Below are 18,660 nucleotides of genomic sequence, written 5' to 3' on the forward strand. Positions count from 1 at the left end.
GGCCGGCTGGGTTTCTTCCTGTTGGACTAGTCAGTAATATCAGCTGCTGCTGGTGACCTGGTTGATGATTGGCTGTTTGCAAAGTTGTCGACCTGCTAGATTTTGTAATGTAATCAGAAGAAATACTCGAGTACAGCTGTCCAGATTTACCACAGTGTGGTTACACTCTGAAACTGGAGACAACAAACACCAGATCTTACATAATGTTGCTGACACAGTTTTCCTCGTCACATGAATAAACCTCAGGAGGTGACATCATGTGAAGTCACCTCGAGATGATCTCACAAAAAGGGAAGTGGAGAGAGAGGAAGCTGGCGGAGCCCGACCAGGGCAGAGCACCACAAAGTCAAAGTCAACAGTTTCAGGGGTGATAAGCAAAGTTCACCCTTTGTTCTCCTGCTGTTTAGACGTGTGTGTGTGTGTGTGTGTGTGTGTGAGAACTGGTTGGGATATGAAGGTTAACCAGATTACACACACTGGAAAGGTCATTTACTCTAGGTGGTCACCCTGGAAACGGGGAGGACTCGTGCGGTGCCGAGGTGTGTTTGGCTACCGCTCACAAATCAAGGTGACCTCTTGTCGTCAAGTTTTACTGTGTGTGTGTGTGTGTGTGTGTGTGTGTGTGTGTGTGTGTGTGTGTGTGTGTGTGTGTGTGTGTGTGTGTGTTCCTCATAACCTGCCACCACCCTCCCATTTCTCACCGTGTTACAGTGTCAGCTGGTGCACCGACACTCATCGCTCACGTGCTTCCATACAGTACAGAAGCAATTTACTGTCACCGCATGATGTTTTCAATCTAACAGCACAGGCACCGTCCTGACCACACACACCGATACCTACAGTCCAAAAAACATATCGACTTCATCTACAGCAGAGCTGGAAAAGCTCTTTTATGCCTTCTTCTAGTTTATTATATTCAGAAATAATCAGTTCTTACAGTGTGTGTGTGTGTGTGTGTGTGTGTGTGTGTGTGTGTGTTCTGTTATCTTACTGCTAGTTCAACAAACTCTCCTTAAAACCACACTCACACGTCCTTCTGTTGTGTGCTTTATCACTAACTTTACTGATAATCAGAGACGTGTTTAGATTCTCATGGACTCTTTTCAAAAACAGCTCAAGTGCATTCATCTTTATTTTGTGACTATTTCAATAGATTATGTAACCAGAAGTATAACGAGCTCCGTTTGAATGGATGTATTAAAAAGATGTTTCACGTTCAGCTGAGGTCACATGACTCACCTCGTCTGCTCCATCACAGGTCATTACTGCAGCACAGCGTAGATACAGAGGCAGCCACCAACATCTCAACGTTTGGAAGAATAAAGTTTGGATACATGTATACTTAACAGTAATAGTGCAGGATGAATGAAAGCTGGGTCTCTGTGGCTGATTATGTTTTATGTTTGTAAGATCTTTGGGAAGAAAACAAGAGATTTCAGTGAAACCTGGTGGAACACTGGGCCATGGGCCAACAGACAAGAGATTAGTTTTTGTCAGTCAGCGTTCTGCATGTTACTTTGTAATGTCCTCATCACTGTGCGAAACAACAACAACCTCTGAACTACAAACCTACACACTGAAAACGCCAAGTTACCCTAAAACCTCGTCACTAACGGTAAACAAGCCGGCAGCCGTTACCTTTTCTTCTGCAGGAATTCGGGCGTTTAAATGCCAGCTTTCGCCTCGCTGTATGCAAATGTTCCACCAAAACAAATTCCACCCCCACACTACTTTGCAAGGGCAGCGCCGCTGTATCCGAGCTTAGCAGGACACTTGTGACCGCTTTAAAGGAACGGAGCGAAGCTGACTTTTCTCCAGCACTGACAGAGCTAAAAACCAAACGTGTGAGGAAAGACTAAATAAAGTCACATTATACAGCAGATCATATTAACACTGAGAGACCATTCTGGAAAGACAGATGGTAACCTAATGAAGTGAGTTTGTTTTGTCCAGTGCTGATTTATTAATGAGCTTTTTGGCTCCATAGAAAACATCTTAAGTCATGTACATCCAGACGTAAACATGCAGATGCATTGTGCATCAAAAGAAGCAGCAGTCAACACCATTATGAACATAATGTAACAATACTGTTACCATTAGAGATCCCGCTGCATTAGAAACTGGGTGATAAGCTGATATATAATATATACATGTACACACACACACACACATTATGTCTGTTAGTGTTTTGCTGCTGTCCCTCATTATTCGGACATTATTTGCCTCTGCTCAGTCAGTGTGACAATCACAACACTAAAGCTTCACTGCTTCAGCATCCTCAGGAGATGGAAATTCAGTGCCTATCTTCTGTGTGTGTGTGTGTGTGTGTGTGTGTGTGTGTGTGTGTGTGTGTGTGTGTGTGTGTGCAAGAGAGAACTCAGCCAATTTCCCTTTCAAATGAGCTCTTATCTGTGTGCAGGGCGGCAGCAGCAGAGTCAGCGCCCCCTGTTCCACACATGCAGCTTTAGGAGAGACACGGCAGGGAGGGAAGGGGGTACTTCCGCCTCCATTTATGGAAGCGCTGGAATTCCCCCCGTGACAGGGCAACCCATCTTTATTCACCTCACGTTCAGCTCCCGCCACAGGAAAGCTGACGGGGCGGTGGGCGAGGGCGAGAGCGAGGTGGTGACAGGAGGGGAGGAAGCCTCCGCCGCCATCATGTGAGCGAAGGTGATCATCATCATCATCATCATCACCGCCTCAGAGTGACGTAACGGATTTGGTGTACACGGCCAACACATATGTTCACCTGTTCGTTCACAGATATCACTGGCGAGGTCAGGGACGATTCACGTTGACGTACAGAGGAGTGTCTGCAGGATGTACGGCGTCATGCAGGACTGTGAGCGCTGAGAGGAAGGTGCGTGTTAGCTTTAAATCCCCTGAGCACACCTCGTCATCGCTGCTTTTCTCCTTCCAGCCTCAGATTCCAGATTAAATGTCACACACACACACACACACACACACACACACACACACACACACACACACACACACACACACACACACACACACACACACACACACACACACACACACACTGCAGCAAGATATTCCTGTTTTTTTCTGGCCTCTCGAGCCCGTCCTCTCTTAATTTCAGTCTAATTAGAGTCAGAAAATAAGAGTGGATCCACATTTTTGTCTTCTCACTCCACCTCTGTTTACTCTGTCCCTTCCTCTGTCTCTCGTTGGAGATCCATCACAGTAACTTTCCTTTCGTCCTCCGACAGCCTCCACTCCTCCTCCCTGCTCTCCCTCCAGCTCACGTTAGACAACGTACAGATGTGTTGAAAGGCTGCTGACATGCTGCAAACACAGACAGTTATGAAAGCTGTGTCGTAACAGAGCAGGGCAGTCTAAATAATAAAGAAGGGCACTCCTGCACGGAGCTGAGCTGAAGCCTTCTGGATGCTGACTGTGAGCACAGCTTGTGCTTAAAGACAGATCAGAGACATTATGCAGCGTGTGTGTTTATGAATAAAACATGACAACCTTTCAACCATCAGGTGAGAAGACAAATGGCTGGAATACAGCAGCTTACGTTTCTGGGTCAATTAGTTTCTTTGTTGCTGTACATGTTATCCATCTAAAACATCAAGTGCCCAGTAATGAAGGAGAAACCCGTCACACACAGAGTTATGCAGCCATAAGGCCGTCTGCCTGTGTTAATGAACCAGCAGTTATTTCAAAGTGACAGCTGCAGCATGTTCTCTGGCAGCTAGCAGAGAAAAAGTCAAAGCATTAAGAGAAAGCGCACATTATTATCATTCAGCTCATCTTTGTTGGCTGATATTAAGTAAAAATATGCAGTGACGTACAGCAGGCCAAGATGGGATTCATCCAGCTTGTGTCAGGTCGCACTTTAGTGGATCAGGACACATCGGAGAGGTAAGGTCAGAGTGTGAGCCTCTATTGGCCGGTTAGTCAGCAGTCAGTAGAAAACTCAGTTTGAATTCAATACTGCTATAGCAGCTGCAATAAGCACAACAGAAAAACATCAGTACTGGCTGATAAAGCTCAAATGTGATCGGAGCATCCTGCATGCAGCTGACCTATCAGACTACTCAAACCAAAACAATGAGCTAAAACAGGTGAAGCTGTGCTGAGCGGGGAAAGTCAACAACTGCAGCACTGCACCTCTTGCTACATAACTGCACTGTTCCCCTCTTACGTAACACAATCATACACCCCACAACACTGTCAGACAGCGTCACAATGACGCCTGCAAACACTGCTGCTGCTCAGAGATCAGTAACACGAACGAAGCCCGGAGCTTCAGGAGGCACAGCGTTCCGCAGAGAGAGACGACGGAGGTGAAAGCAGAAATCCTGCCCGAGTGTTTACATCCAATATGTTTCCTGACACAGGAGCACAAAGACCAGAGGCTCGGTTTGACCTCAGATGACCTCAAACAGGAACAAAGGGAAGATGTATCAGAGTGTCTCAACCTGACACTGAAGCATCTTTCCATAGACGGAGAGGGAAGACAAACATACCGCACAACCAGCAGGAATGAAATCTTATTAAATACATATTACGCAACATAGAAGTTCTGTCACAGCGTGTTTGAGAGAACAGCTGGAAAGCTGCTATTGTTGACTGAGTCTCTCAGTTTTTCGTCCACTCGGCTGAGAAATGAAAAGAAGAAACCTGAACAGACTGTGCTTGTGACTGTGGGGATAAAGTGTTCTGTAGTATTACTCACAGCCCCCCACACGTTGGACAGAAATCCCTCCCTCGAGAACAAATAGTTTTGGCTTCACATGAGCGCTGCCGTAGCCTCGCGTCTTGCGAAGATTGGACTTGAAAATGTGACAATATTTACGGAGGGATTTATGGCTCCAGTCACTGGAGGGCTGTCCCCGGTGACAGTTAAGCAATACAAATACTAATGCAGCATTCCTGTCATCGTTCACTGTGCACCTCTGTGACGCTGCTGACATGTACGAGCCAGAGAACAAGCTCCAACAACCTGCCTCCTCCAAATTAGATACAAATACAACATATGGCAAATACCATGAAATGCCCATGGACACATTTCAAACGTGTCAGTCCAACAATCAATGATCAGAATTGTTCAAATGTGAATGGCAGGTTTGGAGAACGATGGTGAAGCAGTTTATTCATTGATTTTTCAGATGTTGCTATCCCGTATTATGAATGTACATACTGTAATAAACCATTTGATCAATAGAATGCACTCCTTCAATCAAACGCACTCTCACAGCGGCCTCGCCCTGACATTCGCAGGCTGAACACACTCCTGAACAAACACACAGATGGTGTGCGTTCACCGACCACAACAACCTGAGGAAACGTTAACCCACGCTGTCAGCGGGTGACGAACACGGCATCGGAAAGCCTCAACAAACCGAATCCAGAGGGACGTTTAGGCGACGCCTCAACACACACACACACACACACACACAGCGTTCACATCTTTTCATTTTCTGCTGTAAGCTTCTCTCATTGCAGAGCCAGATACAGCCAGGCACTCTACAGTACAGTACGGCTGCTGACAAACTGGCAAAACACACACACACACTCAGTCGTGAGACACTGCCCACACACACTTCACACACGCATCCACCAGTGTGAGTCATCCAGAAATTACATTCGGCATCTCTGGTTCGGGCAGCAGAGCAGCAGGGTTACGGCCTCGCTCCTCTGTGGCTGAGTTATCGAGCTGTGGACAGTTCATATTGGAATAAACAGAGAAAACAAACATGCAGAGCTGCTGGAACAGAGTCATTATTAACCAGCGGGGCTTCATGCAGGTAAATCAACTCTCCTCCTGCTTGTTACTGGATAGCAGCTGCTCTGTCAATGGTAGCTGTTGAGAATTATTCAAATATCAGACACCAACGTTTTCTAATTGTATCACCACTGTATGCTGCGTACTGTGCTCATCTAAACAATTCACGAGAATATTTCAGTAAATGCTATGATTTATTTCAGCCACTCTTTACCAGGTTTGGTACATCGACGGGTTATTGTTATTTAATATCTCGTCTCTGACTAACCCTGCAGGAAGGGAGCATTTCACCTGTAGGTGGTGCTAAAGCTTATAATTATTACGATATGGATTCTGGGAGATATACAAATTTTAGATGCAAGCTTTACTAAAAAAAATATTTCATATTACTCGCTGGTACAGCTGGTCTGATGTTGTGTGTCTGTTCCTTTGTGTGTCTTGTTTGTGAAATTGTACATAAAAAAGATCTTTCCTATCTTTGTGTTTATTCTGTCGACTCCATCCATCCACTTTCTGTAACCGCTCAGCAACCACAGGCTAACCGCTGCACCTGTGCAGGTATCCAACACGTCCATCATTGGTTTGTTTTGATGCATTAAATGTTAAATATGGACTGAGCAGCGTTGTGTGTTGTGTAATTGATGTTGCTGATCCCCGTTCTTGACGCTGCATGATTTAAACAGCTGACATTTGTCATCTCCACCTTCTGCCCTGAGTGGAGAAACAGACTTGAGTGTTATCTAATGGGAGCTGGCACGTCTGGGCCTCTTCATCTTCAATGCCTTTAATGAATAAATAAAGACCTGTTAGTTTCTCTAAACACCCCCCACACACACACATGGATCGGCTGAAACGCCCCGGGGGTCCCTCCAACCACTGCAGCACCAGCGAGCATCAAGACTCCTACAATCAGCACCCAGCGGCGGGTCAACCTGGCAGCGTGCTCGGCTTCTCCTCGCTCCTGCTGACTCCTTAATGATGCAGCCTGCTGAGGACAGGAAGAAACCCGCTGCTGCATTTCTGCACCACGGCGTTTCCATACTCCACCCTTCAGCAGAGCGTTCTCCTGCTACGCCTGAATGTAACTAACAGGTCATGTTTTTATTGATCAAGGTTAATCTGTCTTTTATTTTTCTAATAAATCGTTTCATTTGTAAATGTCACAGTGAAAGATGGAGTCTCCAAAAACACTGAATTTATAATGATGTGCCAGAAGAAAAGCAACAAATCCTCAGGCTGGAGAACTTACAGGACAGAAAGTCGCTTATATTTCTGCATAAATTCATTTTTGGTCAATCAACTAAACAAAACCTTCCTCCTCACACAGCCCCCATTCATGCAGTATCTCCTCCACCTCATCCTCCATCCTTTTCTGTGGTTTCTTTCCAGCTCTTAATGTGAAGAACCCTCCATCAGGTCACAGCATCAGGTACCTGCTCCTCTCCTTGATCACTGGTCCACAGGCTGAAGTGACTCCTCTCGTTTCCTCAGCCCACATTTCAACACCTCTCCTGCACAAAGACGCTTTTCAGGCGCCCTGGCTGTCTCCGAGTGGAGGAGTGTGGAACGCTGACAAGTCTCCTCGCATGAAGGAAAACCCTCGGCTGTGCTTTCACTGCTGAAATCTACCTCGCCTGGAGAGCTGCCCTGAGTGCAGCGAGACACCACCACGCCTCCACCCCTCGCTGCCTCTGCTGAAGAGGAGCTTTGTTGTGGGAACAACAATGGAGCACCTGAACACTTGTCACCTTTTCGCCTCTCGGGTTTCACCCAGAGCAGGGTGGTCCGTCCAGTCGATGACGAGGTTTTCCTAAAACACGTTCTCCTTCCTCTGACCTCAGTCTGAGCAGAACCTGTCCGAACATCTCAGGTCCCAGTGTGGGCTCTCAGGGAAGATCAGGGTCAAACCTGTCCAGTGATCAGATCATACATAAATCTTCAAGACCCCACATGAAGAATTCTGAGATCCCCAAACTCTAGAAATGAACAGTTGACTCAGACAGACTGTGGAGGTCAGGTCAGATCCTCTCACAGGGGCAACCTGAGATCTGCATGGACCTCACTGCTATTAAAACCGGATCAATTAGTCAATTAAAGAGGTTTGATGTGTCAGACTGAAACAGAAATCCATGTTGGACCTGAGAACTTTTTCTTTCAATAATTCACCTCTACCTTCAATAAACCGAATAAACTGGAAACGCTCTGTCGGTGTCTCCCGGTGACCGGACAGCATCTTTCATCAGTTTGTGACCGAGCGGAGACAGCAGCCAGGCCAGCGGACTCAAAGTTACCGGCCGCCGGTCCTTTAATTACCGAGCACCGGGGCAGCAGGTGTCCCTCCGCGGCGGGAGGACACGCGACCAACAATCGTCTTACCTTGTAGACATTCTCCGTTATACGGTGCACCTCGTCGGTCCGGGACATCCTTGTTGGAGAGTCAGTCAGAACCATAGACCGCAGCCGTCCTTCAGGTGAGAGGTCCAGGTGAGAAACCACACAGCTGTGCGCGCGGGATCAGCAGCTCGTGCGTGCGGTGACTGAGAGAGACGAGCTCGTGTGTCCGTGGGAGCCCAGCTTTTATAGGAAAGTCCTCCGCTGCGCCCACACCGGCTCCCCACGCGCACACTCGGTGCTCGGTGCTCGGTCGGAGCGCAGAGGCGGATCAGGAGGGGCGGTGCTGCGTTCACGGACGGCGGGATGTGTCGGACAGTTTAATGCTGTGTGATGTGTTCAAGGAGAGCTGAGAGATAAAACATGTTTGTATGTTTGAATATGATCATAGACAGAAACAGCTGTGAGCTCTCTGCTGTTCTAAAAATTAGGATTACACTAATATTCAGATGTTTTAAATCATGTTTATTACACGTCCTGAGGGCTCGTCCCTTCATTCATGTTCAGGTAAAGCTCAGGTTAATGTATAAACAGAGGAAGTCTAGAACAGAACAAGGGTCAGAGGTGACATTTAGATCGGGGATGTGCTGAATACTGATAAAGGGAAAAGAAAAATGTGCAAATGATGTTTAAGAACAGCCCATTATCGATTGTATAAGAACAGTTAGAGCTCCTCGAGGAGCCTTTTCTCTGTAACCTCTTTGTGTGTTGCTCTGTTAAACGCTCCTTCATGTACGAGAATAATAAATTTAACTTTGATACTTTGAATCCAGTCCTCCTTATTCAAGGGTTTTTCCTTGAAATTCCTGTAACAACATTCCTCTGTGCTGGGACATTCCCTGCTCCGGGTCATTTATTTAAACACACGTCAGTTTGCAACACATGAGCTTTGAAACTGGAAACTGGACCGTCTTCAAGGCCTGAACATCAGGTGATCAAAGCTCTGGGCTTTAGTGGTCTGCAGGATTTTATTCCAAGCGATCACCTCAGCAGATGATTTTATGTGTGACTCTTGATGGCACATGGAAACTTACGTATTTATGACATTTTGATTCAACCTTCATCACGTACCGACTAAACCAAATGTCACAGATTAATGAATATAGCAGCAGTGAGTCAGACACAAGTAACAACCTCTGTGGCTGTGAAGTGAAGCCAAAAAAGCTGCAGTTCCTCAAACGTCCACTTGAGTCTGGCTCCAGAAGTGAGTCAGTCTCCATAAGTCCCCATGTTTCACAGCAGAAATAAACATGTTTACAGCCTGGTACAAAACAGTTTTGGTCTCTGTAGCTAATTTCCCCGTTCATGACAACTGTACTGAGGGTGAATTTATATACAACTCACCTGTTCAGGTGACACAGGGTTTGTTTTCTTTGATGCATCTTTCACACAGTCAAAGGTTTGTGCTCCTCCTGAAGCTTTAGTCTAATCACCCATCATCATATCGTTATTATTAACCAAAAGCATCATAAAGTGGCACCGTGTGGGAACTGGGGCGCTTTACAGTGAGTCCGTGAATGCATCACAGCTTTAAAAACAAGCCACGCCTCCTCCGCTGTGTCACGCAGCCCACGCACAGCATCCCCATCCACAGAGTGATGGTCTGACAGACATCACACCTCTGTGACTTCTCCATGCTCCTCATGTGTGCAGCGTCTGGACATGCTGCAGCTGTCTGTGTTCTGACAGAGGTGGAGGTGAAGCCTTGCAGGGCTCTCCATGCATCTGCTCTGTGATAGTGTGGCTGCTCATTCTGGCTGAGTGGGAGCTCTGCGCCGTGTGAGTGGGATGAAGCCACATTTTCTTGGGTTTTGAAGAGGTGGGCTGGGGAGTCCCACACATCTCAGCACATCACGATCTGAAGGCCTTTGAATGGGAATCCATGAAGAGGAGACAAAGATAAAGAAAGAGGACAGCCGAGCCTCTTTCTGTTCTTTCTCCAGTGAGATAAAATAGATGAGATATTTTAGGGCTGATGATAAAGTGGAACCTCGGCTCACTATCAGAACAGACTGGTTCTGTTTTGATTGTCACGTCTGATTGAAGAAGATCCCGAGGAGACCAAACTGCTGACAGTTAGTGAAAATCAATCCGGCATGTTTGGTCTTCACCAGAGCGGACAGCAGCATTCTCACTGTCAGCTGGGGAATTGATTTACTCCTCTGTGAGTATTCAATCCCCACAATTAGTTTCCATAACTGAACCTAGGCGACCATCATGTTTGCTGACTGCCAATCCATCTCCAAGTGTAATTATACCCAAATTAATTAAGATAATGACTGTTAATCACGATTGGCTCAAGCAATCAGCAGAGCTGCAGACTTGAGTTAAAGTAACAGCAGCGAGATACAAGTCTGAACACTCGGCAACAATGAAAAGATAAAGAGGTACAGGTACACACCTTTAATTAAATATTTGGACTCATTAATGTAAAACACACAGGTGCAAGAGTGGTCAGTATTCAAAGATCTGAATGACTTGACTTCAGGCTTTTTCAGCTTCAGACTAACTTTAAGACTGAGACCTGAGATCTGCAGTGTACTTCAGACCTGACCTGGACTCTTCAGAGACTTTGTAAAGAGTCAGAACATGCCTTAAAAAAAAGCTCAACATGTTGGTCGGCTTAGTTTAGCACAGAGACTGGAACCTGGGGAAACAGTTTAAAGAAACTACCCAACATGTCTTAATGGTGCCAAAGATATCTGAGACTCAGATGACAGGAAATGAAAGAAAGATGGTGAATGATGGACTCACAGTTGAAGGTCAGCATCATAAATCATACAAATGTTCCAGTACAAGTGAACTGTCAGTTTATGTAGAGCTGAAACACTCTGTGACTCTTCAGGAGTCTCCACATGAACTCGTCTCCAGTTATGTGAGACTGAGAACAATCCTGCCTGTGACAGTGTGCACAGAGGAGGTGTAGTTAGGTAGGCAGGAATCTGAGTGGGCAGGACACACACACACACCTGAAGCATCCATTCAAAAGCATCTGATCTTCTCTTCATGCACATCCTACTCACCATCGTCCTCTCAGCGTTCCTCTGCTTCAGATCCACGTCAGTGATTCATCAGCGCCGCGCTCTGACATTCAGGTTCCTGTCTGTGCGTCGCCCACTCCCACGCAACGAGCCTGTAATGCATGGTCAGCTGCAGAAAGGAGCCGGTCCATTCAAAAAGAAGAAGTGGATTCCAGCAAACCCGACAAAGAAAAACCAATCCAGGCTCACAGGAGGCCTGAGAGATGGAACAATACACCGGCTGTGTGTGACGAGAATACTTCAAGGCTATAGATAGGAACATTTAATGTCATCCTTTCACTTCGCAAAGGTCTTTCTGACGCGTCGGTCCTGTACGACAGCTGAATAACCTTTACAACAATGGTGAACTTACAAAACAAAGTGACAGAGGGCCAACAGTTTTCACCTGAGACATGAAGGCTCGAGAAAGAGAAGCTTGTCCTCACCAAACCTTCGACTATCTTCAGAAAAGGTCCTGTGCAGACTTAGATACACACACGTGGTTTTAACATGTGATCCCTGAACTCCAGGCTTCTAGTTTCAGATCTTCCAGCAGGTGGAAACAGGCTGCAGGAACATTAACGAGGTCCAACATCCATGTCGTGTGATTACATGTATGAAGGCCGGGTCTTCACCCAGCCCAGGGCCTTCGCTGCATGTCGTCCCCCTTCAGGGTTCCCACACCTTCTTAAACATCTAATTCAAATACTTTCTAGGCCCAGTTCCCTCAAATTCAAGAACCCAACAAGGCAAAGTAAGAGACGGATCAAGGCTGATCGCTGAGAAGTGATGAGAACCAAAAGTTGAGCAGAGCTTTAGTTTCTATTCTTGCACTGTAATAACCCATAGCTACTTTTAAAAACTTTCAAGGCCTTAAATTCACAAAATCTGAACATTTCAAGGACCTATGGGAACCCCAAAGTCTTCTGCTGTTACTTCTCCACACACACACACATCAAGAGATTCAGAAGACATTTGTCGCCCCCTTGTGTTGAAGGAGTGAATCTCTGAGCTGCAGTGAAGCGACAGAGACGATTAAAAAAACTTTTATTGTAAAAAGAATACACAGAGGTTCAGTCATCTGCAGAGGCTGACCTGGTGAAGTGACTGACAGCGTTAGTCGTCTGTGTTTTCTGTCTGAGATTAAGTGATTTACAGATTAGTTAGATAGATCTTCAGATACACGAGCTGCAGCCTGAATGTAGGTCATCGTTCATGCTGCAGTCTAACGAGCCAATCTGAGCACGGTGAATGAATTACAGCCCCGTGTGGGGAACAGATTCAGGTTCTGTCAGGTTCTTTCTACCTTGAAGAGATTAACAGGTGTTGTCTGGGTTTTAGCCCTTTCTTCAATGACACTCAACTAATCCACAGGACTGGATTAGTTACGCAGCTTGAAAAGGGTCAGACGGAGAATATTCTGTGAATCAGACGCAGATGTTTGGGTGCTCTGGAAAAAGTTCCAAATAAAAGCAAAGCTCGCCGGCTGAGGCAGAGAAGGCGTGTTCATGTTTTCACTACGTCAGCCTTGAAGGGTCGCTTCACTCAAACATCCCACCGCCGTCTGTCAGCAGAGTTTAAATTTGAATTAAACGTCTTCTTTCTCCATCAATGATATCCTGACGAATGAACGCAAAGACAAGAATTTCAAATGATCCTTTACGTTTGATTTGGTGGTGAACAGGTTTAATCTGGATTACGTGCGAGTGTGACGCTGGAGCGAGATTCTGCCGAGTCATCTTTCAGTATCTGAAGCACAAATAAAACCATGAAAGACTGGAAACCTCTTTATGTTATTGATTGGTTCGTTTGGTTGCATGTTTAGTCACAGCAGACAGACACTAACAGGATGATCTGATGAAGTGACCCTTCACAGACTGTAGATGAACCGACAATCAGCAATCAGGGTGAATTACAGTGAGTACATACATGCATTTAACTTAAACGTACAATGATTAAAAACGCAGGTTAGGCACGATTATGTGATGTCACAGGTCATGTGGTTCAAATCAGCGCTCCTCCATCATGAGGCGGTCCCGATCACCTTCAGGCGACGAGGACGAGCAGCGGCTGGATGACGTGGAGGAAGCTCAGAATCTGAGAGCGGCTGCTTCTCTGAATGTTTGTGTGGTTGAAGCTTTATGTGGAGGAGGTCTACGCTGCGAAGAGGTCTACGCTGCGAGGAGATCTACGCTGCGAGGAGCTCTCGCTCTGGCTTCTTCCTGGGACGATCCCTCTCTGAAACACAACAGATTGACAGGCTGACACGCTGCAGGGTGTGGCACCGAGAACCGGTTCTCAAACCCAAACAAACTCAGAACGCATCACGCTTTTTACCGACAGAGGGAAGCTACTGTGCAACACTTCCTAACTCTTCTCATGCACGTTAACGTGAGGCTGTGACGATCAGACGCAAGCTTCAGTTACACAACTCTGCAGCTCCTCATCAAACATTAAGTTCAAGGACTTTTCAAGGACTATCCAGGCCCAGTTCCCTCAATAATTCTACACCTGTGTTGTATACAGATGAGTGAGGTCACAGATCATGAAGCTGGAGTCGGATCAGGACTAGGGATGTGACTTTTGATCAAAAACACTATTCGAAATTCGATTCGAAAATCGACAGAACCCCGCCCGCCCCCACCCACACACCCAAACGCGCGCACACATGACAGACAGGGTGAAAGCGGTAACGGTTTAATGAGTCAATAAACAATGATAAACAGATAAACAATAAACTTCCATTCACATCACATAGCCAACAGTCTCAAACAATAATATAGGCTTCCAATTTTATTATTTATATTTACTATTATTTACTATTTACGTCTGTTAGAAGGAACCGCGGGTGAAACTATAACGATATTGAAAGCGCTCGAACAGAGTAGAATAAACCTAAGACATATTTTTGTTTAGAAAAATTTAAAATGTCGACGTGGTCGGGATGGAGACGGGTACGCAGCCTATTGACAATCAGACCGGCTGCGGAGAACACACGTTCCACTTCATTTTCATTTATCAAAGTAAATGAGGACCATACGGAACTTTTGCTACCTCGCTGCATCTCTGCATCACACTACACGTTACCGATTGCAATTCTTCTTCTGTTATTTTGACTACCTTTACTGTACGAGAGCGGCACCCTCTGGCCGAATTAATGCAACAGAGTATGTTAGGAACTAAGAAACGCCTTTCCGTGCTCATTTTTTTTAGTGGAATGCAACGTAAGTCAAAACGGCATTCGAAATTACTATTCAATATTCGAACTCGTCACGAATATTCGACTATTCGAAAATCATGCCCCATCCCTAATCAGGACACGAGAGAACAAACCTGGTTTCTCCTCGGAGGCTGCTGGGACTTCTGGCAGCTCGTCTGAGGGAACGTCGGGAAGCTCAGCGTCTCCCTGCGACAGTGGAGATCAGGAAAACACCGACGTCAGCTTCAGTTACAGACACATGAACGAGCTGATAACACCTGACGAAGACTGACCTGAGTTATGGCCTCCAGCTCGGCCAGCACGGCGTCTTCGTCCTCCTGCGATAACGAACCTGCCAGCATCTCGTCTATTTGCTGCACAGACACAACGAGCTGTCAGTGTGTGTGTGTGTGTGTGTGTGTGTGTGTGTGTGTGTGTGCGTCACTCACCCTCTGATACTCGATCGAGTCTTGAGTTTCATCCAGAATTCGTTCCACTTCTTCGATGGACATCACCTGAAAACAAGCAGAGCTCATCAGAGCGAGGCCGAGGACGTGACCGTCGATCATCTCGAGCTCTCTTCACGTCTCCTACCTCGTGCATCTTCTTCAGACATTCATTTCCAACCTTCAGCCCGTCGATGACTTTCTTTTCGATCTGGGCGAACTCCAGGTCTTGAACCTGGAATAAACAGAGCGGCGTTAGTGAAGCTGCTGCCGCCGCACGGCGCCCGTCACTCAAACCCACTGATGGCTCACCATGCGCTCCAGGTTCCCGATCTGGTTCTCCGTCTTGTCCAGAAGTTGATCCTGGTAACGCTTCTTCTTCAGCAGGAGGAGAGCCTTCCTGTGAGACACACACACTCCTGTCAGCATGCTGAGAGTGAGAGAGTGAGAGAGTGAGAGAGTGAGAGAGTGAGAGAGTGAGACCTGGGCTGTACTCACTCTTTCTTCCCATCTTTGAGCAGCTGCTTGGCCAGACGCCTCTCCTTCTCCAGCTGCAGGTGGATCCTCTTCTGGTACTGCCGCAGTTTATCTCTCTGCTGCTTCAGTTGCTGCGGCGACGAAACACACATGAACACACCGTGAGAGTAATCTGAGTACTTTACAGCAACACACTGTGTGAGAGTAATCTGAATACTTTACAGCAACACACTGTGAGAGTAATCTGAATACTTTACAGCAACACACACATTGTGAGAGAGTAATCTGAATACTTTACAGCAACACACTGTGAGAATCTGAATACTTTACAGCAACACACTGTGAGAGAGTAATCTGAATACTTTACAGCAACACACTGTGAGAGTAATCTGAATACTTTACAGCTACACACTGTGAGAGAGTAATCTGAATACTTTACAGCTACACACCGTGAGAGTAATCTGAATACTTTACAGCAACACACTGTGAGAGAGTAATCTGAATACTTTACAGCAACACACCCTGAGAGAGTAATCTGAATACTTTACATCAACACACTGTGAGAGTAATCTGAATACTTTACAGCAACACACTGCGAGAGAGTAATCTGAATACTTTACAGCAACACACTGTGAGAGAGTAATCTGAATACTTTACAGCAACACACCGTGAGAGTAATCTGAATACTTTACAGCAACACACTGTGAGAGAGTAATCTGAATACTTTACAGCAACACACCCTGAGAGAGTAATCTGAATACTTTACATCAACACACTGTGAGAGAGTAATCTGAATACTTTACAGCAACACACTGTGAGAGTAATCTGAATACTTTACAGCAACACACACACTGTGAGAGAGTAATCTGAATACTTTACAGCAACACACTGTGAGAGTAATCTGAATACTTTACAGCAGGTCAGCTGTTTTTAAACGTGCTGTGTGAATAAAGTTTGAGTTGAGTTGTTGCTTCAGTTGCTCAGTTGATCAACTTGAAGGTTGACGGAGAAGTTCAGTTGAAGATGAGATGACCGCTCATTGATCCAGCTCTGTATGCTTGTTAAAACTTTTTATACTTTTTATATTTCTGACTCACTTTTATTTTTCTTTACATTTTTTAATCTGTTCTGGTCCAACTGACAAACACAAAGTGCTTCTTATCCAAACCTGACACCTAACCTGGACCTGGACCCAGACAGAACCTGGACCTGGACTAAACCTGGACCTGGACCCAGACAGAACCTGGACCTGCATCAAGACAGAACCTGGACTGAACTTGGACTGAACCTGGACCAAGACAGAACCTGAACTTGGACATAGACTGAACCTGAACCTGAACCTGGACCTGAACCTGAACCTGAACCTGGACCAGGACTGAACCTGAACCTGGACCAAGACAGAACCTGGACCGGGACCTGGACCTAGATTGAACCTGAACCTGGACCTGAACCTGAACCTGAACCTGGACCAAGACTGAACCTGAACCTGGACAGCACCTGGACCTGAACCTGGACCAGAACTGGACCTGGACCTAGACTGAACCTGGACCTGGACCGGGACCTGGACCTAGATTGAACCTGGACCTGGACCTGAACCTGAACCTGGACCAAGACTGAACCTGAACCTGGACAGCACCTGGACCTGGACCTGAACCTGGACCAGAACTGGACCTGGACCTAGACTGAACCTGGACCTGAACCTGAACCTGGACCTAGATTGAACCTGGACAGCACCTGGACCTGGACCTGAACCTGGACCTGGACCCGGAGCCTCGAGGCTAACGTTAGCCGCTGTTAGCTCACCAGCACCGCCTTGTCTTGCTCCGTCACTCGGCTCGGTTTCTTCTTTCCGAACAGGTTTCCCATCCTGACTCAGCATCCCAGCTCCGACCAGCAGCAGAACCAGCAGCAGAACCAGAACCAGCAGCAGAACCAGCAGCAGAACCTCAGCTGTTAGCAGAGCCGCGCCGCCATTACGTCTCTGTCCACACCCACAGGACGGACGGCGAGCGGACAGGGACACACCGAGCCGGAACCAGAACCTGAAGGAGCTTATGTTAACAGGTCCGGATGATTGTGTCGGATTGAGATGAATTAAAAAAGATCCAGTCAGATTAAATGTTAAATAAAATAATACAAGATGTAAACAAACAGAGCGCCCCCTGTGGCCGCGGAGAGGAACTGCAACACAACAACATCCGGTGATTCTTCTTCGGCAGTCTGCATCCTTATAGCTGCACACACCGCCCCCTGCTGGATTTACTGCTTTACTTCATTTCCTTTTTAAATTATTTTAATTAACCCAGTTAAAACCAGATATCTCATTATGATTTTCCTCCCTTCTCTACATTTCCACATTCTATTATACTTTTGAAACTTTTCTCCACTGCTCCATCTTACTCCATCTCCATGACATCCAACCATCACATGCTCCACTGTCTCTCTCTCCTCAGCTACACCGACCAGTTGGATGTTTCCCTGTTATGTTGAGTGTGCTATTTAATCTACTGTGCCCTGTTCTTAGTCTGCTCATTGTCACCTGTTCCACTCTGATACCTCCACAACATCCCACCTCTCCTACTTCATCTTGTAGTTTATATACATGTCTCCCCCTTTTCCTGGATTTTCCAATATTGTTTCCATTGATTCATTATTTCTTTCCATATTAAACTTTTCCCTTCTGCTTTTGATAATTTTACTTTCATTTCCACCTCTTCTTTCTTTGCTGCCTCCTTTGCCATTTGATCTGCTTTTTCATTTCCTTGTATTCCTAAATGAGCTGGTACCCACATGAATGTTATTTCCCTCCCCTGCTGTGCTAATCTGGATGTTCTCAACATTATTTCATATAATATTTCCCGATGTGATTTTGCTGTTCTGTTTTTAATGCTTAAGAGTGATGAGATTGAATCGCTACATATGATTATCTTCCTGTCCGCCCTGTCCTCCACCCATTCTATTGCCAATACTATTGCACAAAGTTCCACTGCATATACACTTAAATGATCTGAAGTTCTTTTTAATACTTTGTTATTATGACTAGGAACCACTACTGCTGCACCTGTTGCTCCTGTTATTGGTTCTTTTGATCCGTCTGTATATAAATAAATATATTCCCCATACTTTTCATTTGTATAGTTATAAAATTCTTGTACCAAGTCCACTGTTTTATTTCTTCTTTTAATGTCCCATATTTTTAGATCTACACTTGCTTCATGTAATGTCCATTCGGGTATTGTCGTCCACAGAACTGTTGGGCTGACTTTTTACTATTTATGATTACTTTCAAAATAAAGTACAAACGAAATAATCATGAAATGATGGAGATAACTATTAATTAACTTTATATTCACTGATTATTAATATTCTTCA

The 18,660-nt window shown here is 45.8% G+C and overlaps 2 protein-coding genes across 6 annotated transcripts in view; both read right to left on the reverse strand.

The window, feature by feature from the left end:
* baiap2b (BAR/IMD domain containing adaptor protein 2b) overlaps positions 1–8,443 on the reverse strand; it is a 53,589-nt gene extending 45,146 nt beyond the window's left edge. For 3 of the 5 annotated variants that reach the window (XM_019277759.2, XM_019277758.2, XM_019277757.2), the window contains exon 1: positions 8,132–8,441. In XM_019277759.2, the coding sequence (XP_019133304.1) occupies positions 8,132–8,206 (75 nt within the window). In that variant the 5' untranslated portion in view covers positions 8,207–8,441. Of the gene's footprint in view, positions 1–8,131 lie in introns of all 5 variants that reach the window. The other 2 variants (XM_019277756.2, XM_019277755.2) reach the window with 2 other exon arrangements.
* A 3,753-nt stretch (positions 8,444–12,196) lies between these two features.
* Positions 12,197–17,475, reverse strand: chmp6b (charged multivesicular body protein 6b). Its single transcript, XM_019277714.2, has 8 exons — positions 17,092–17,475; positions 15,310–15,419; positions 15,124–15,211; positions 14,960–15,046; positions 14,815–14,880; positions 14,659–14,739; positions 14,500–14,572; positions 12,197–13,404 (listed from the first exon to the last, which is right to left on the reverse strand). Exons 1-8 carry the CDS (start codon positions 17,152–17,154, stop codon positions 13,355–13,357), a joined length of 618 nt encoding a protein of 205 aa, XP_019133259.1. The 5' UTR covers positions 17,155–17,475; the 3' UTR covers positions 12,197–13,354.
* Between the last annotated feature and the right edge of the window lie 1,185 nt (positions 17,476–18,660).

Source organism: Larimichthys crocea, chromosome XVI (genome assembly GCF_000972845.2).
Source record: "Larimichthys crocea isolate SSNF chromosome XVI, L_crocea_2.0, whole genome shotgun sequence".
NCBI classification, from domain to species: domain Eukaryota; kingdom Metazoa; phylum Chordata; class Actinopteri; family Sciaenidae; genus Larimichthys; species Larimichthys crocea.